The sequence below is a fragment of the Astatotilapia calliptera genome, chromosome 19 (assembly GCF_900246225.1).
Source record: "Astatotilapia calliptera chromosome 19, fAstCal1.2, whole genome shotgun sequence".
In the NCBI taxonomy this organism is placed as follows: Eukaryota; Metazoa; Chordata; class Actinopteri; order Cichliformes; family Cichlidae; genus Astatotilapia; species Astatotilapia calliptera.
In genome coordinates, this window is record NC_039320.1 from 29,768,525 (window position 1) to 29,784,053 (window position 15,529).

Here is a 15,529-nt window from a genome sequence, read left to right on the forward strand (position 1 = left end):
TGAAAATACAGAAAACCCATTAAATGAGAAGGTGTGTCCAAACTTCTGACTGGTAGTAGAATAGAATAAACCTTTATTTTCCCACAGATGAGAAATGTGGGTGTTACACAGCTTTTATAGCAAGGGGAATATAAAATATAAAAGGAAGACACAAGGTGGTCCTATTTACATAAGCGATTGAAGTTCGTACATACAGGTAACAATGTACAGAATATGTATAGAAAAACTGTACATAACTATATATAAAATGTACAGTGAAACAAGCTGATGAGTAGGATGACCATGTTAAACTGTGTAATTTAGTCTGACAGCTGCTGGTAAGAATGACCTGCGATAGCGCTCCTTCCTACACTGTGGGTGCAAAAGTCTACTGCTGAACGAGCTGCTCAGTGCTCCTGACCAGTTTGAGTTCCCCCCTGTCCCTCTCTGCCATTCCACCACTCCAGCAGACCACAGCATAGAAAATAGCAGACGCCACCGCAGTGTCGTAAAACGTCCTTAGGAGTGTCCTGTTCACCCCGAAGGATCTCAGCCGCTGTAGCAGGTGGAGACGACTTAGACCCTTTTTGTAAAGTGTTTGTGGACCAGTCCAGTTTGTTACTGAGGTGAACACCCAGGTATTTGTTCTCCTCCACCATTTCAATGTCCAAACCCTGGATGTTCACTGGTGTAATAGGAGGTGGCTTCTTGCAGAAGTCAGTCACCAGCTCCTTCATCATGCTGGCATTGATGCAAAGATGGTTCTGTTTGCACCAACTGACGAAGTCGTTGATGACCCCCCTGTATTCCAGTTCGTTTCCCTCCGACACCCGGGCCACAATGGCGGCGTCATCCGAGAATTTCTGGAGATGGCAAGTGTCCGTGTTATAACTGAAGTCTGCAGTGTACGGGGTGAAGAGGAAAGGGGCGAGCACTGTTCCTTGTGGGGCCCCCGTGCTACAGACTACCACCTCAGGCACACAGTCCTGCAGCCTCACATACTGGGGTCTGATTCTTATATAGTGCTTTCCTACTCTCCTGGAGTTCTCAACACCACATGCCTCATACACCCTTTCACACCCACTCACATCACTTCTAAACTCAAGTGCAAACTAACCAACATTCACACTCCGATGAACGCATCGGACGGCAACTTGGGGTTCGTATCTTGCCCCAGGATATTTGGCGTGCAGGCTGGGGAAGCCAAGGATTGAACCACCAACCTTCCAATAAGTAGCTGATTTGGCATTATTTGAACTGAATTAAATTTCTCTCACTGGAGCCGTTAATGTGGCAGTCCTTTTGAGATGCAATTGAGAAGCTTTTCCAGCAAGACACTGCTGCCATTGCTGGTCAGTTTGATGCTGTTGCTTTGTCTGACTTGTCAAAGCTGGCTCAGGGTTGCGGGATGAGCATTCTAAGCAGAGATGCCCAGACCTCCCTCCTCAAAGTCATCTTCTCCACTTCTTCTGGTGAGACACTGAGAGATGCTGGAGAGATTATGTGAACCATGACACATAATCTCTCCAGCATTTCTTGAGCTTCTTCCAGGGTTTATATTTCCAAAACACCTCACCTAAGAACCACCCTAGTTAATGTCTCAACCACCTGAACTTGTCAAGAAACCAACAGAATGATGGACCTGTTTATTTATAGACTAAGTGGACAAAGAAAATCCTTGTCTGTGATGCTGTGACATCATCAGAGAGATGACAAAGATTTTACAGGTTGTCCAAAGACATGCAATCAGTCACTAAAGCTTACAGGGATCAGAAAATGCTGAGAAGTATACACAGAAACAGGTTAATTCCAGTACTAGACTGGCAGAAATCAAGCAAACCCTACATGACTGAGGCCTGACACAATGATCTGATGATGACTGACTGTTTGCTTCAGTCTTAAGAGGCCAGAATAATAACCTGATGAGCAACGGGTGAGCTAATCAGCTGATCTCTTACAGGTGAGCAACCGACAAGGAAGTGGAGAAGCCTAGGTCTTGGTCCCCCACATTATAACTGTGTTCTGTGGGAAACAGGCGATGAGAAAAGAAAGCACAGGGCTGCATTTTATCAATCATTCTCTGGGACAACACTGCATCTACCCCAGAACCTGAAGCATCGACCTCCACAGTGAACTGCAGAGAAGGACCCAGTTGAGCCAGAACAGGTAAAGACGAAAACCAATGCTTAAGGCTTCCTGGGCTGAAGTCAGGTTAACGGAGCAAAGATTTTTGTATAGATCCTGATTTTTATTCTGGCCCTCACCACCCGTCACCTTTGGCATAATAAGACTTTGAGATAATAATGTGAATAACAAGATAAAATAAGATTAACAAGAGGAACCCAGAGTCTATAGCGCTCCTCTTGGCAAAGCAAATGTGTATGACACAACAAAGTCCAGAAGTGTGCTCCTGAAACTGCCGGACAGGACAAGTTTAAAAGAAAATAGATAAACAATTTTATATAAGGAATATCATCAACAAAATATTCAATTGCATAAACAACAAGTTGTTAACTATCACAAGAAGCATGGCTAAAAGTAATTGTGTGACTGGAATAAATACACGAATTCAGTGGCAGGCTATGAAATACTGATTGAAAAAACATGGTTAATACTGACTGACAGTTTCTCACATGATAAACATTAGTGAGGTTTTCCCACTTCAACATCCAGTCATGTAAAACCATTGGAACCGTTTTTAGGCACTGATTTATTTTGTCACAGTGTATTGAGATAGTAGCCACAATACAGTATGAGCAACAATTACAGAGAATGGCACTGTATCACAGATGTGTGCTAGATGTGTTAATATGGCTTGAGTAGAATGAACATACAGCTCTATACCAGTCTTCCTCTCACAATGCTCATGATCACACAACATGCTTTGAGGTTTCTGGGCTGAATGAAAACAGCACTTTTTTTTTAAAATGAGCTACTTTACAAAACAATGCTGTGGAAAATATTATTCAATCATTAGAGCAAATATTTAGGTAATCATTCCAGGTATTTGTAAGCAATAAACATTTGTTATATTTGTTTTAATAAATAAAAAGCATTGGAATCATCTTAAGTTACAAGAGGGGTGTGTTGAAGCTGTGGCGAATGAAAGACCATCACATTTTGTAGACCCTGTCTCGCCATAGACAAGCTATCAGTGCTAACACTAAAGACACAGCTTTGACAAAATGCACACTTTTTTATGAACGATTAGTAATCAAAAGCAAAATATCATTTTATCTCATCAGCACTATATTGAAATGCAATCTGTGGTATTTAAAAGCACTGTCATGATGAGCGTCAGGCCACAGTTTGGTAAACCATGTATGTCATTTCCTTTTGGTACAGTAACAGGATTATAAGGCTGCATCAACTTCTGCACTGCATTCTTTCAGCTTTTAATTATTTTGACCTGAATCAGCAAAAATGACATATTTGACTTCTATAGAAGATCAGAGACTTCTGCTTGATTTTTGGTTTCAGAGCTCGAACGTCATTACTAATGATCTGTTATCTAATTATTTACTGTTTTGTTAATACTAATAATTGCAGTAATCCTTATTTTACATAATTTGGTTCGATCAGTGACGGTTAACTAGAAATGAACACACTTTAACAATAACTACACTGTCAATGTTTGCATAGTTTACCACTTCTTTGTCTTCTTTGAGAATGACATGTCTATTGACACCTTCGAGCGAGTAAATCATCTTCATGTCACCTTTGTCAGAACAACTGTGTTATGGCTATAAGGAAACGCTATGGGCAAGGTTAAGACTACTGTGCATGGAGACCTGATTACATTTGCAGCCCCCCCCCCCCCCCCACAGCAAAACAAGACATGCACAGAATTTATGCAAAGAAACTAAAGTGTAACATTTATACACAGTATTCTACTAAATGTCATTTAATGTTTCTTTGGTGTATCTGAAAATGCACTAAACTATTATCTGTAGTTTTCTTATGGGAGAGTTTGCTGTAGCATATCTATTCATATTATCTCCAAGTCTGACGTTTTAAAGAATAAGAATGGTCTGCCTAGCAATATAAAGCGACTGTTGTTGTAATTTGGCGCTTCATGAATAAAACTGAATTGAATCTGACCTTTGTTTTAATCTCTTTTTGCTTTACCAGTTCTATGCAGACACATAGTATGCGCTAGCATAACTAGTATATCTGTGAAGGTTCTCAGTCATCCAGGTCGTCGTAGTCTTTGGAGCTCCTTAAACCATAACTAGTACATTTATTAAGAATGAGTATTTTTAGGAATGAAAGCTGCGTCCTTCAACAGTTACATGTAATTCTCAGTATTTTTTCATAATGCTGTGAGTTCATTTCAGCACTTTGTGTTTGCACATTTGTTAAACAGTAGGAAATTACCCAATCCTAAATGTATTAGTACACACAGTCATTGTTTATATAAAATCCAATATCTTAACACTGGCTAACATCACCACAATTGCGTAGTACTGAGCCCTTTTAAAAACAAAGTTTGAGCTTCATGATTTACATTATTTGTCGCAAATTAAAACTGCAGCACTTTTTTTGACAACACTGAATCCAAAAGTAGTTCTTTAACAGTGAATCTTCAAGCAAAGGCACCGCCTTCTCTTTCCTCTTCTCCATCTGACATGTTTCTGTTGGTGCTGAGCACGATGGTAGGAAATGCTCAGGTACTGGCCATCAGGTATACGCTATTTTCACGAGGCATTGTGGGATACTTTGATGGCATCATGAAGAGAAATCTGTCTTAAAATGGTTACGAATGCGTACAATATGATCCACAAGCATAAACTTAGACTTACAAATGTGTGCAGTGATTTGTGTGTAACTTTTGTGGACTCACTAATGCGCAAGACACAAATATGAAGCACGTGAAACTATTTTACAAATGTGTTTAAACCAAATCTGAATAAATACTGATTATTTTTCCACAACTTATTACGTTCAGCTCCTGTGTGGTCACATTGCTTTGTGTCTGTATGTGGAGCCGCACTTGTGAGTCTGCACAAGTCCCACAGAAATCGCTGATTTGTAAATCTTAGTTCACGCTTGTGGATCATATCACAACTTCGTAACACTTTCAAAGGTAACTTCTCTCCGTACTCCAGACAGCAAATGAGAAATTTACTGTACAGTCCAATATCCAGCAAGTAGTGAATGATTTTAGCCATAGCCCTAATTTTGATTTGAGTATTGCAGAACAACAGAAGTCCAAAATATTAAGATCATCATTTTGAGAACAGGAGTCCAAATTTCCACTGGCGTGACTTAAACAGTGATATATGGTGAATGGTGCTTTCTACCTCACTGCAAAATACATAGCTACAAGATTTATGAGCCTCTGTCATCTCTGAGGAAAAATAGGAAACAAAGCAAGCTTTAAGTAAAAATCTTAAATTGTTGAAAGCTGCCATTAAAATGTTGTTGAAAATGTTGTAATTCTAAGACAATATTACTGAAAACGTTTCAGTACACTTTGCTCTTTGTCATGTGGCAAAAGTCACGCTGTGTTTTATACGCAGCAAAAATGTATAAAAGGAAATGCAAGTCTAGTTTGATTCTTCCTTTAAATTCAGAATTGTGCCTTCAGCAGTGCATCATCTTTATGATGTTATGATATAAAATCAGGCCTCTGTAAAAACCACCGCTTCTCGACAACTCAACGTTTGGCCAATACTACAAATTTATCCTTCCTAGATTCTGAGCAGAAGCTGGTCCAGTTGATGCTCCGGTTTTTCAGCTATTTAACGACTAATGACCAACAGGACCAGACATTTCTCAAACACACTGCTGATATTTCAAATATTGGCTGCTGACCTGCTGACAATCAGGTTAGTTATATGATAAGAGCTACTGGCTTTTCTAAAAGAGTTAAAAAAATCTAATAGTTTGCCATTATATATTACAGCTACAATGCACCTTCTTCTTCCTACTTTACAATGTCAATAGCACAGTGGCAAGGAATAAACAAACTATATTAAAAAGTGACGCCAAAAACTCCTCCGTGTTCTCTCGAGTTTAACCCGTGCAAACATTTGATGTAATTCCAAATGTCCACAACTATAGCTTCAATGAAATTCAGGGTTCTTTTCCTATTTTGACTTTTGCATCTTGCTGGAATCGGACGGCTGGTAACAGTAAGCCGTTAAAATGACTACCTCCTATTTCTAACTATATACAAGTAGCTCAGTCTCTGGGAAATTTTGTATATGATACACTCCGGTTGTCCTTTGAGGTGCCAGTTTTATAAATATAAATAACCTATCCAATAAACCAGATTGAAAAGGCCAAAAGCAGTAGGAAAGAATATTCGTGAATAAGAATCGATCTTGGAAACTCGCACGTGCATCCTGTTTTCACGCCAGGCACCTGAACGGCAGTCGTCAAAGCAGCAGAAGAAGCTGGCACAGTCTTTTCCATCTAAACACTCATAAGCGTAATCATCCTCCCCGTGATAGGGTACAATGTTATTCATCTGCAACAGCGACGGGCCGGGCCGGATATTCACCATGCTTGATGCTTTCTGCTGTAGAGGGAACACACACAGTCATTTCCCCGTGTTAGTACTTGATGCTGTGGCTCTTTAATGAAGAAGGGATCAAATAAAAATCTGGTACCTGTGTGTTGCTGGCTTTAGACTTCTTTGTCTGCCTGTTGCTGGTGAAATAGTGCAGAGTGCCATACTCCATCAGAGCAGCAAAGGTGAAGATGAAGCAGACAGAGACAAAAAGGTCCATGGCGGTGATGTAGGAAACCTTTGGCAGGGACTTCCTGGAGATGGTACTGAGAGTCGTCATGGTAAGCACTGTGGTGATGCCTAAAAGGATTGAGACGAATTTAGTGGTAGAATATCAGTCCTACAAATATTCATGAACACATAAAAACAAGGTGGTTTCAATGTTGGACTTGTTTTTAGCTTGACTTGAACGGAAGAATTGCAGTAGTATAAGCAGCAGCACCTCGTAAGACTTAAAGACATAAAGGAAACTTCTACGTTGCAGAACAGACAAGTAATATTTTTAATGTGTATGCAACATCAGCCTTTACTTGGACATTGTTTCCTAACTTTGTTCAAAGTAAAACATAACAAATATTCATTTATTTGGTTAAATTACTTTTCATTAGTCATCTAAATTATGACAGGATAAAGAAAAGGAAAAATAAAAACACATATATGTTATTCACCTAATTTATATGTAATAGCTGAGTGTTCAGTCACTATTGTGTCCTTTTACTATATCACTGTGAATGCTCCTGCTCACGAGCACATGGCACACATGATAAGAGACAGGGGAAGTGAAATAATATGAACTGAGTTTACCACAATGCTTCCAAAGTTTCTAAAGAATTAGCATAGCAAGAGTGGAAGCATACAAGACAGAAAGCTGATTCTGTTCAACATGAAGCAGCATTTTCAGTGGTTCCATCATGCATTCAATGACCGCAGGTCTTCCCAGCCTTAAAAAAGTAAATCTGCATAATTACCAAACTGGCACCAGTGACTAACACGTGACTAACACGTGACTAACACGGGCCATGAGGTCAGTTTCATGATCCTTAATATACAAATTGCCATAACCATTGATCAGTCTTTCCACATAAACGGCCTCCTTGTCTCCCTGCTCAGACCAGCAGGATGTGAAAGAGTCCAGTAAAAATACAAAATAGTACTTTTACTGGAGTATATTTTTACACTAGTACTTCTACTTAAGTACAGCATATGTGTACTTCTGCCATCTTCACCTGTTAATTCAATTCAATTCAATTTTATTTATATAGCTCCAAATCACAACAGCAGTCGCCTCAAGGCGATCTATAGATCAGTTTTTAAGTTTTGACTCTCATCGTCCACTGGAATATACATTGGGTGGGCGAACACCATCCCCATAGACGCAGTGAGCACAGAAGAAGGCATCATATCAAAAAGACCCAGAGGATAGAGTGTATGCTGTAACCGAACGACCTCTGGCTATGACACGACACAGAGCACGACCTCGTATGGCCGGGTCTATCAGTGATGAGGATGTGCTGGACAGGGACGCTGGTGTGAGCAGTGATGAAACACTTACTCCACTGAAAAAGCAACGCAGTAAACAACTTTCAATTTAAGACTGGCTGATTGTGAAAAATAAGGTTACGTTTATTTATTGGGCAGAGAGTATGCAATCTTCCTTTTATAGTCCTGCATACCTTAAACCAGTAACACCATCACAGGGAGAATACTTAACCCTCAACTTTCAGATATCACAGACCATAATGTGTGCTGTATAATTTATAGTAAGAATAGTCAAAAGCTGATTGCAGCTCATTATATAGAAATATTTCAAAGATTAAAGGATATTACAGTAATTTACAGAAACATTTACAGCCTGATTTTATCTGTGCCTGAATTAAATGATCAAACCTAGAGATGTTCGTGCTGGGACGGCGTCCTTGTTAATCCAGAAGGACACCCAGGATAAAACCACAATCATGCTGCAGGGGATGTAGGTCTGGATGGTGAAGTAACCCATTCTCCGACTCAGGTCAAAAAAGATTGTCATGATGACATATTCCCCTGAAAGTTTAATAAATGAAGGGCAAAAGCAAATTCACGTGACAATGTTGACTCTCTGCTTTCACAAAACAACGACAGCTTGTAGCATAAGATTAAAGTCAACTTTGATACTATGATAGTGAACTTGGTTACAGTCTCTAACCTGATTGCGTGTGTGCGACATCAGACGTGTTCCTCAACCCCACAAAGGCAAACTGGTAGAGTCTCCAGTACCGCTGGTCCGCCACCTCTACTGCTCGTCTCTGCCACCGATACATGATCTCGTTTTTAGGATAACCATCTACAGCCCAAACATAAACATACCTAAACATACATAACTGTGTTTTTGACAAGAAGCTCCACCTGAGGTGTGTATTTAAAAAAAGGAAAAGTCTTTATACATTCATCTGACTTCTATAATGTTTACATGTTCGAAGGTTTAAATGATTCAAAATGCACATTTAAGGATGTCGTTCTAATACTTCTAAGGTTATGGGTTACATGTTAACAAAGCTTAAGAAAGGCCTATGTTTAGGAAATACAATGGCTCTGATTAAGATAAAAGCAAATATCAACTTTTATTTGCATTGACATGCTCAGACTTCATTAACAAGATAAACAAAAAAGTATGAAAAGCTGTTTTTACACCAAATGTCTGTAATGCGTTTGTCCTTCTTCTAGCATGGAAGAAGCGAAACTACGAAGAAGATTGAGACAATAAGAGATGAGCAGCCAAAGCACAATGCAAGTGACAAATGAAGGATGAAACGGACAACGTGACAGCACAGAAAAAAGTGCATAATTCATTAAGTCTGTCCAAGACATGGGACTGTGTGGCTTCCTCTCTCTCCTGGTGAAGTAGATGATAGATTGGCACAAGCTTAAAGTAGCCAGCCTCAAGCAGATGGGGCAGTGGGCAAGGAGAGGGCGAATAAAGGCTTAGTCGGTATGATTTTCTGATAAATTACAGAAACTGCAGTTGAGATGACAGACTCAGCAATGAGAGGGGAATATGTTTGACCACCTACAGCTTGAAAACTCCAGTGGACACGAGTGCTCATCCATTGGAAAGTTATGCAGCTTAAGGTAACACTCCGCATTTATAGTCAACCTGACAGAAACAGAATTATGTCAGAAAAAAAATAATATATGTCGGAATTGTTTTTCCCTGCCTAATAGTATTAAAGTCACTGTATGTCTTGTCTTTATTTAAGAGCGTAAATACATAAAAAACTATCAGACTTTGACAAATTGGATTCACTTAAAAGAGAACTACATGACAAAAAGCAGATGTACACACTAAAGCTGCACAAATGACAAATACTTTCAAAGACGTTAGCAAACTGGCTACAAAACTGTCCTACCTTAATGTGTACATGACTCTCCCATTGCTCCACAACCTAAGGAGGCGGTTGGGAGTAGTGATCCAGTGGGCATTTGATTTTCGGGAATTCCGGAAGAATGTGTCAGGAATCCATATTTTGCCTACCATGTTACTGTTGAGCATGAGCAGCTTCATTGAGCTATTGAACTTCAGGCGGCTGTCATACCATGTCTGGGCAAAGAAGATGTCAATTGTGTATTCCTGCAACAGATGTTGGGAATCATGCAAACAAACCAGAACAATTTTTAAACAGTTACTAGAAGAATTTGCTTTTGCCACCTCTATAATGTGTTGCATATTTGACTCAGATGTTCTCTTATCACTTCTCTTTTTTCACTGAGATGTTATAAAAATGACACAAGTTTGTTCAAATGCCTTTGAATGACTTTGATGACATGTTGACCATAGAGAGTGAAATCAAATGATCAACATTCATTAAATAAGTGTTAAAACTGCTAAATAATTAAATCAATTACAATCTTAAATATTGAGATTTCCCCTTAATAAATTGTTGGCACTGTGAACCACGTTTCACTTTATTTAAACAGAGTTTTCAACAAGGAGGACTCTTCCTCAGTGGGTTGAAGTTGAAAGCCATGGAAAAATACTGTTAGGGGACTTCTTTGAAAGAGCATTCAAACTGTAGCATGAATACAAGTTGTCCAGATACTGTTCAGGTTTGTAAAGACATTCAGTAACCCTGGATAAAGAATCTAGAGATATGTTGAGAGGCAGGCTTACCATGTTGATAGGGTCCACTGGTCCAATGCTGTTGACATACACAGCTGTTTCAATCACTGTGGGCCTCACTGAAACACAACAGAGAGATATACTGCACATCACTGATTTGGAGGTGGGGGTGAAGTTATGTTTACTGAAAGCGTGGTCAGAATTGCAGAAATGATGGAAAATTATTTGACCTTTTCTAAGATGTGTCTTAATTTAACTCTAAACAGCAACTCTCGTGTTTGCATAAGATGGAAGATCAAAGATTCAATTCAATTTTATTTATATAGCACCAAATCACAACAACAGTGGCCTCGAGGCGCTTTATATTGTATAGAATAATACAATAATACTATTATTCTACTATTATTCCAAAATTGCCCTGAAGATCAACTCTGCACAACCTGACAGTGGAAGAGAGAAGCCAAAGGGGAGCTGATACTCACGACAGCACACAAGTTCATATGCTGAGCGACACTATTTGGCGAACTATATTCTTCACAGACTTTACTTATGTAACAGTAATGAGGTGACTCGTTACTCTTACTGAACTTTTAATTAAAAAAGAAAGAAAAAATATTTATCATTAAATCTGAATTCATAAGAGTCTATCTAAATACTTGTGGAAGCATGCAGTGCAGACTTAATCACTCTATAATTGTCATGGTTCTGGGTCTTGGATCCAGTGTTTCTGGACATTACTGCTTATTAAGAATATTCTATGTGATTCTGAGGTTCATGGCCTTCGGTTCTTAGTAATCTTAGAGTTCTTCCTCAGTCCTGTGTTTAGTCAGCCTTGTCTTCATGTTGTTTATCTCCTGTCTCCGTGTTTGATGTTCCCTTTCTGTCTTCTCAGTCAGTCATGTCTGTCTTTTCCCCCGGCTCTCACTGTCCTGCCTGTGTCTTAATCTTTGTTTATCGTACTTCCTGTTTTATTTTGACAGTCTCTTGTCCTGTGTACACTGTATCCTGTTTTCTTCCCCCTGTCCTGTTGGTCTGTATCAACCCCAGCTCTGTTTCCACCTGTTGCCTCCTCTCATTATCCTGTGTGTATTTAAGTCCTCAGTCTCCTTCTGCTCGTTGTCATGTCGCCCTGTTTGTCGTGTGTTCCCATGTCTCCTGTGAACGCTGTATTTCCCCTCATAACCTCTGAGCCTCCTAGTTCTCTGTCACTAGTTCTCTAGTTTTTTGGTTGTTTCTGTTAGTCTTTTTGTATTTTTGTTTGTAGTATGGTGTTAGAGCAAATAAAGTTGCCTTCTTTAGTTACTCCCTTTGTTTCTAAGTGCATTTGGGTCCAAGCTCTGCCTGCCACACAGTGTCACATGACTTAATGTTGTAATATCTTTATCATACAATGAAAAGTCCCTTAAGATAACTATAATTGTGAATTTAGGTCAGCTAAATTGAAGTGATGTACCTCCAATGTCAGGCCGTAGTTTGTTGTCATAACCTTGCAGCAGTTTATTAAGGATCAGCGTTACATCGCTCTCATAGACCTTTGGTGATAACACCCAGGTCTTATTTATGGGTACATCTTCATAGTCCTCTTCGTCCTGTTTACTGGGTTCAATAGCTGAACTGTGGAGGAGAAAACATTGTGAAAATCAAACACACACACACACACACACACACATATACTACCAGCAAAACATTTGGACACACCTTCTCCTTTATTGGTTGGTTCCTTATTTTTACCACTTTCTACATTGTAGGTACACACTGAGGACATTAAATATATGACACAAGATATAAGGAATGATGCAGCAAAGAAAAATGGATAAAAATGTCTTATATTTCAGATTCCTGTAAGCAGCCGCCCTTTGCTTTGTTGACAGCGCTGCCAACCCTCAGCCTCTCAGTGAGCTTCATGATGTCGTCACCTGAGATGGTTTCACCTCACAGGTGTGCCTGTCAGGGTTTGTTTGTGGAAGGCTCTGCCTCCCATTCTACTTTTAACCCTAAGAAGCACAAGTAAGTCTGCAGTCTGGCAGCAAAATGCTCAATTGGGCTGTACTATCAGGTCTTCAAGATAAGATGGGGCCTGATTATTCAGTACCTTGTATGTGAGGAGCAGGATTTTAAATTTTATTCTGGATTTAATGTAGTATATTATAGGGGTATGGGAGAAATCTGCTCTCTTTCTAGTCCCTGTCAGGACTCTTGCTGCAGCATTTTGGATTAGCTGAAGGCTTTTCAGGGAGTTTTTAGGACTTCCTGATAATAATGAATTACAGTCGTCCAGCCTGGAAGTAATAAATCCATGAATAAATCCCCAGCAAACGGTATGGGGACTGTAATTAATTTTAGATCACTTTAATAGTTAATTGCATACTGAGCACTCAGAATAAAATAAGTACAAAAGTTGTTGAGAGTTGTTTGTGCAGACTTAGTGGAAGGCCAAGTGTAGGAACTTAGTACGTAGCCTGAAGCTGATGACTCGTGAGCTGGAGAGGAAATGGCGTGTCACAAATTTAGAGGATCATCATTTAGCCTGGAGAAATAGTTTTGCTGCTTTATAAGAAAGCCCTCCGCAAAGCCAGAACATCTTACTATTCATCACTGATTGAAGACAATAAGAACATCATAATCATAACTGTAAGCTGTTGGAGTGGGAGGCTCAATATAACACAGTAGAGAAAAAAAAACTGGGTATTCAGTGGTCGGGGTCCTCCACTGTTACCTCCTGGTTACCCACACTTCACTCCAGTGGCCACACCACATGAAAGCTGCACCCAGATCATTCAGTGGTCTCTCTGAAGTACTCTTTCTGCAGTGATTTGGATTTACTGAAGGCTTTTAAAGTAGCCTAGAAATAATAACTGCATGAACTAGCTTTTCAGTATCACTCAGAGACAGAACGCTTCTCTTTTAGCAATATTAAGCAGATAAAAGGACAGGGGTGCAACGCAGTTGTTTATTGAGCAAAATCTCTCACAGGTTAGAGTAACGTTATAGAAACACTATTACAATTTTAGAGTAAAGCACAATTCCTGAGCTTCCACAGAACTGTTACACATATTTTTTGTTTGTTTCGTTATTTTCTCTGTTGCTTTTCAATCTTCAGTGCTCCCAGTTTGGGTGAGCCTGGGTCCACTAGAGTCTTCAATGATTCACACTCCAATGGATGCATCAAAGAGCAACTTGGGGTTTGTATCTTGTCCAAGGATATTTGGCATGCAGACTGGAGCAAACAGGGATTGATCCACCAACCTTCCGATTAGTAGGTGACCTGTTCTAATACCTGAGCAACAGCCACAAATATCCAGAATAAACAAATATCCAGGACGTCTGTCATCTCTGCTAAAATATTGCTAAAGTTGGACCTATCTCATTCAGGCTGCTGGGAAACATGACCATGCATTTGTTAATTCTAGGCTGGAATTCACAGAATCCCGACTATGGTTTCTTACAGACTGCTCCTTTTAAAAGACTTTTATTAGCAGGCTTTTCTAAAAGTTCCCTGAAAGTTCCCATTGTTGCAATTTCTGACCTTTTTCTTTCAAATAGGCTTTATAACACACGCTCACATCCACTCTCTTTATCACTCACAAACACACATGCACCCACACACCAACACACACACAGTGAAAATATATATTTGCTTGTGTACCTTCTTGTTTTGTCTTTCAGGTGTCGTGTATTGCTTGTGAGTGCTTTGTTACAGATCCAGATTGTCTGTTTGCTTCCTCCTGGATTTTCCCCCATCACCATTCTTTTCTCTCTTTCCTCTCTCCACTTTTTTCTCTTATCTTTTGCCAATCTGTTCTAGACCCACTGCCTGCTCCAGCATAATATCCACACAGACAATAATATGGATAATAACACAACCAAAACATTACCAAGAGGAGCCTACAGAGAGTCTACGTTGGCCCTGTTGGGAAATATGTTTGGCACAACAAAGCATTTAGACCATTAATCTGCTTGCTACAACTGCTGGACAGGACAGGTTAAAAAAAAGTTCCCTGAGAAGACTTCAGCTGATCCAAAACGAGTGAGAGTGGGATAGATATCCTTTTTTATTACTCTGTGTTAAATCCAGAATTGTTTGTAAAATGATTCTTCTCATATACAAAGTCCTGAATAATCAGGCCATATCACGTCTTAAAGACCTGTTAGTATTGCGTGCTAACAGTAAAGCATTTTGTTCTTAGACTTCAGGCTTATTTTTGGTTTGGTGAGTTTCCAAAAGTAGAATGTGAGGCAGAGCCTTCAGCTATCAGGCTCCTGTGGAATAAGCTCCGAGCTAGGATTTACCGGACACGCCCTCTCTACTTTTAAGAGAAGGCTTAAAACCTTCCTTTTAAGAATACTTTTAACTATACTTATGGACCAAGCCTCATTTTTGTAGCTAAAGGCTTTAGGATGCTGGAGGACTTCCAATGATGCATTGAGCAGTTATTCAGTTCTCCACTCCCCTCTTTTGGCGTCTGCATTAATTTTAATCTTCTGTCTCTCTATGCTCTCGTTTCTTCTTTTCTCCTTCCTACCAAACCCCAACTAGTCACAGTAGATGGATGCGGCTCCTTGAACCTGGGTCTGCTGCACATCAACTGATGAGTCTCTCTCAAATATTTGTTTTTACCTTACAAAGTCCTTAAAGTGACTGTTTCAGAGAACTGGTGCCAGGGTTGTGTTAATAAAGCTGAAGTTGATTCAGAGAGTCATGACATAATTTACACCTTGGTGACAGAAGTCCTGAGTATTAGAAGTCTTTTGCGTCAGTCCAAGAACTAAATAATCAGCTATGTGTTCACGAAGAGCCCCAGGATATTCTACTGATGTAACAAGACAGATAAAGCCTTATTACCTTCTCAGTAATAAACCTGTATGGAGGTCAAATAAAAATCTATTAGACGCGACTGAGAAAAACGCTGAAATGAAAGCCAAACTGTTTTGCTGACAAA

General features: G+C 39.6%; 1 protein-coding gene across 1 annotated transcript in view; it reads right to left on the reverse strand.

The window, feature by feature from the left end:
- Window positions 1–2,670: 2,670 nt before the first annotated feature.
- The window catches only part of gabrg1 (gamma-aminobutyric acid type A receptor subunit gamma1), a 13,488-nt gene continuing 629 nt past the window's right edge, over window positions 2,671–15,529 (reverse strand). The window contains exons 2-9 of the mRNA XM_026152452.1: window positions 12,043–12,203; window positions 10,641–10,708; window positions 9,880–10,100; window positions 9,544–9,626; window positions 8,679–8,816; window positions 8,384–8,536; window positions 6,597–6,796; window positions 2,671–6,505 (exon numbers count right to left, since the gene is read on the reverse strand). Of these exons, the coding sequence (XP_026008237.1) occupies window positions 6,224–6,505; window positions 6,597–6,796; window positions 8,384–8,536; window positions 8,679–8,816; window positions 9,544–9,626; window positions 9,880–10,100; window positions 10,641–10,708; window positions 12,043–12,203 (1,306 nt within the window). The 3' untranslated portion in view covers window positions 2,671–6,223. The remainder of the gene's footprint in view (window positions 6,506–6,596; window positions 6,797–8,383; window positions 8,537–8,678; window positions 8,817–9,543; window positions 9,627–9,879; window positions 10,101–10,640; window positions 10,709–12,042; window positions 12,204–15,529) is intronic.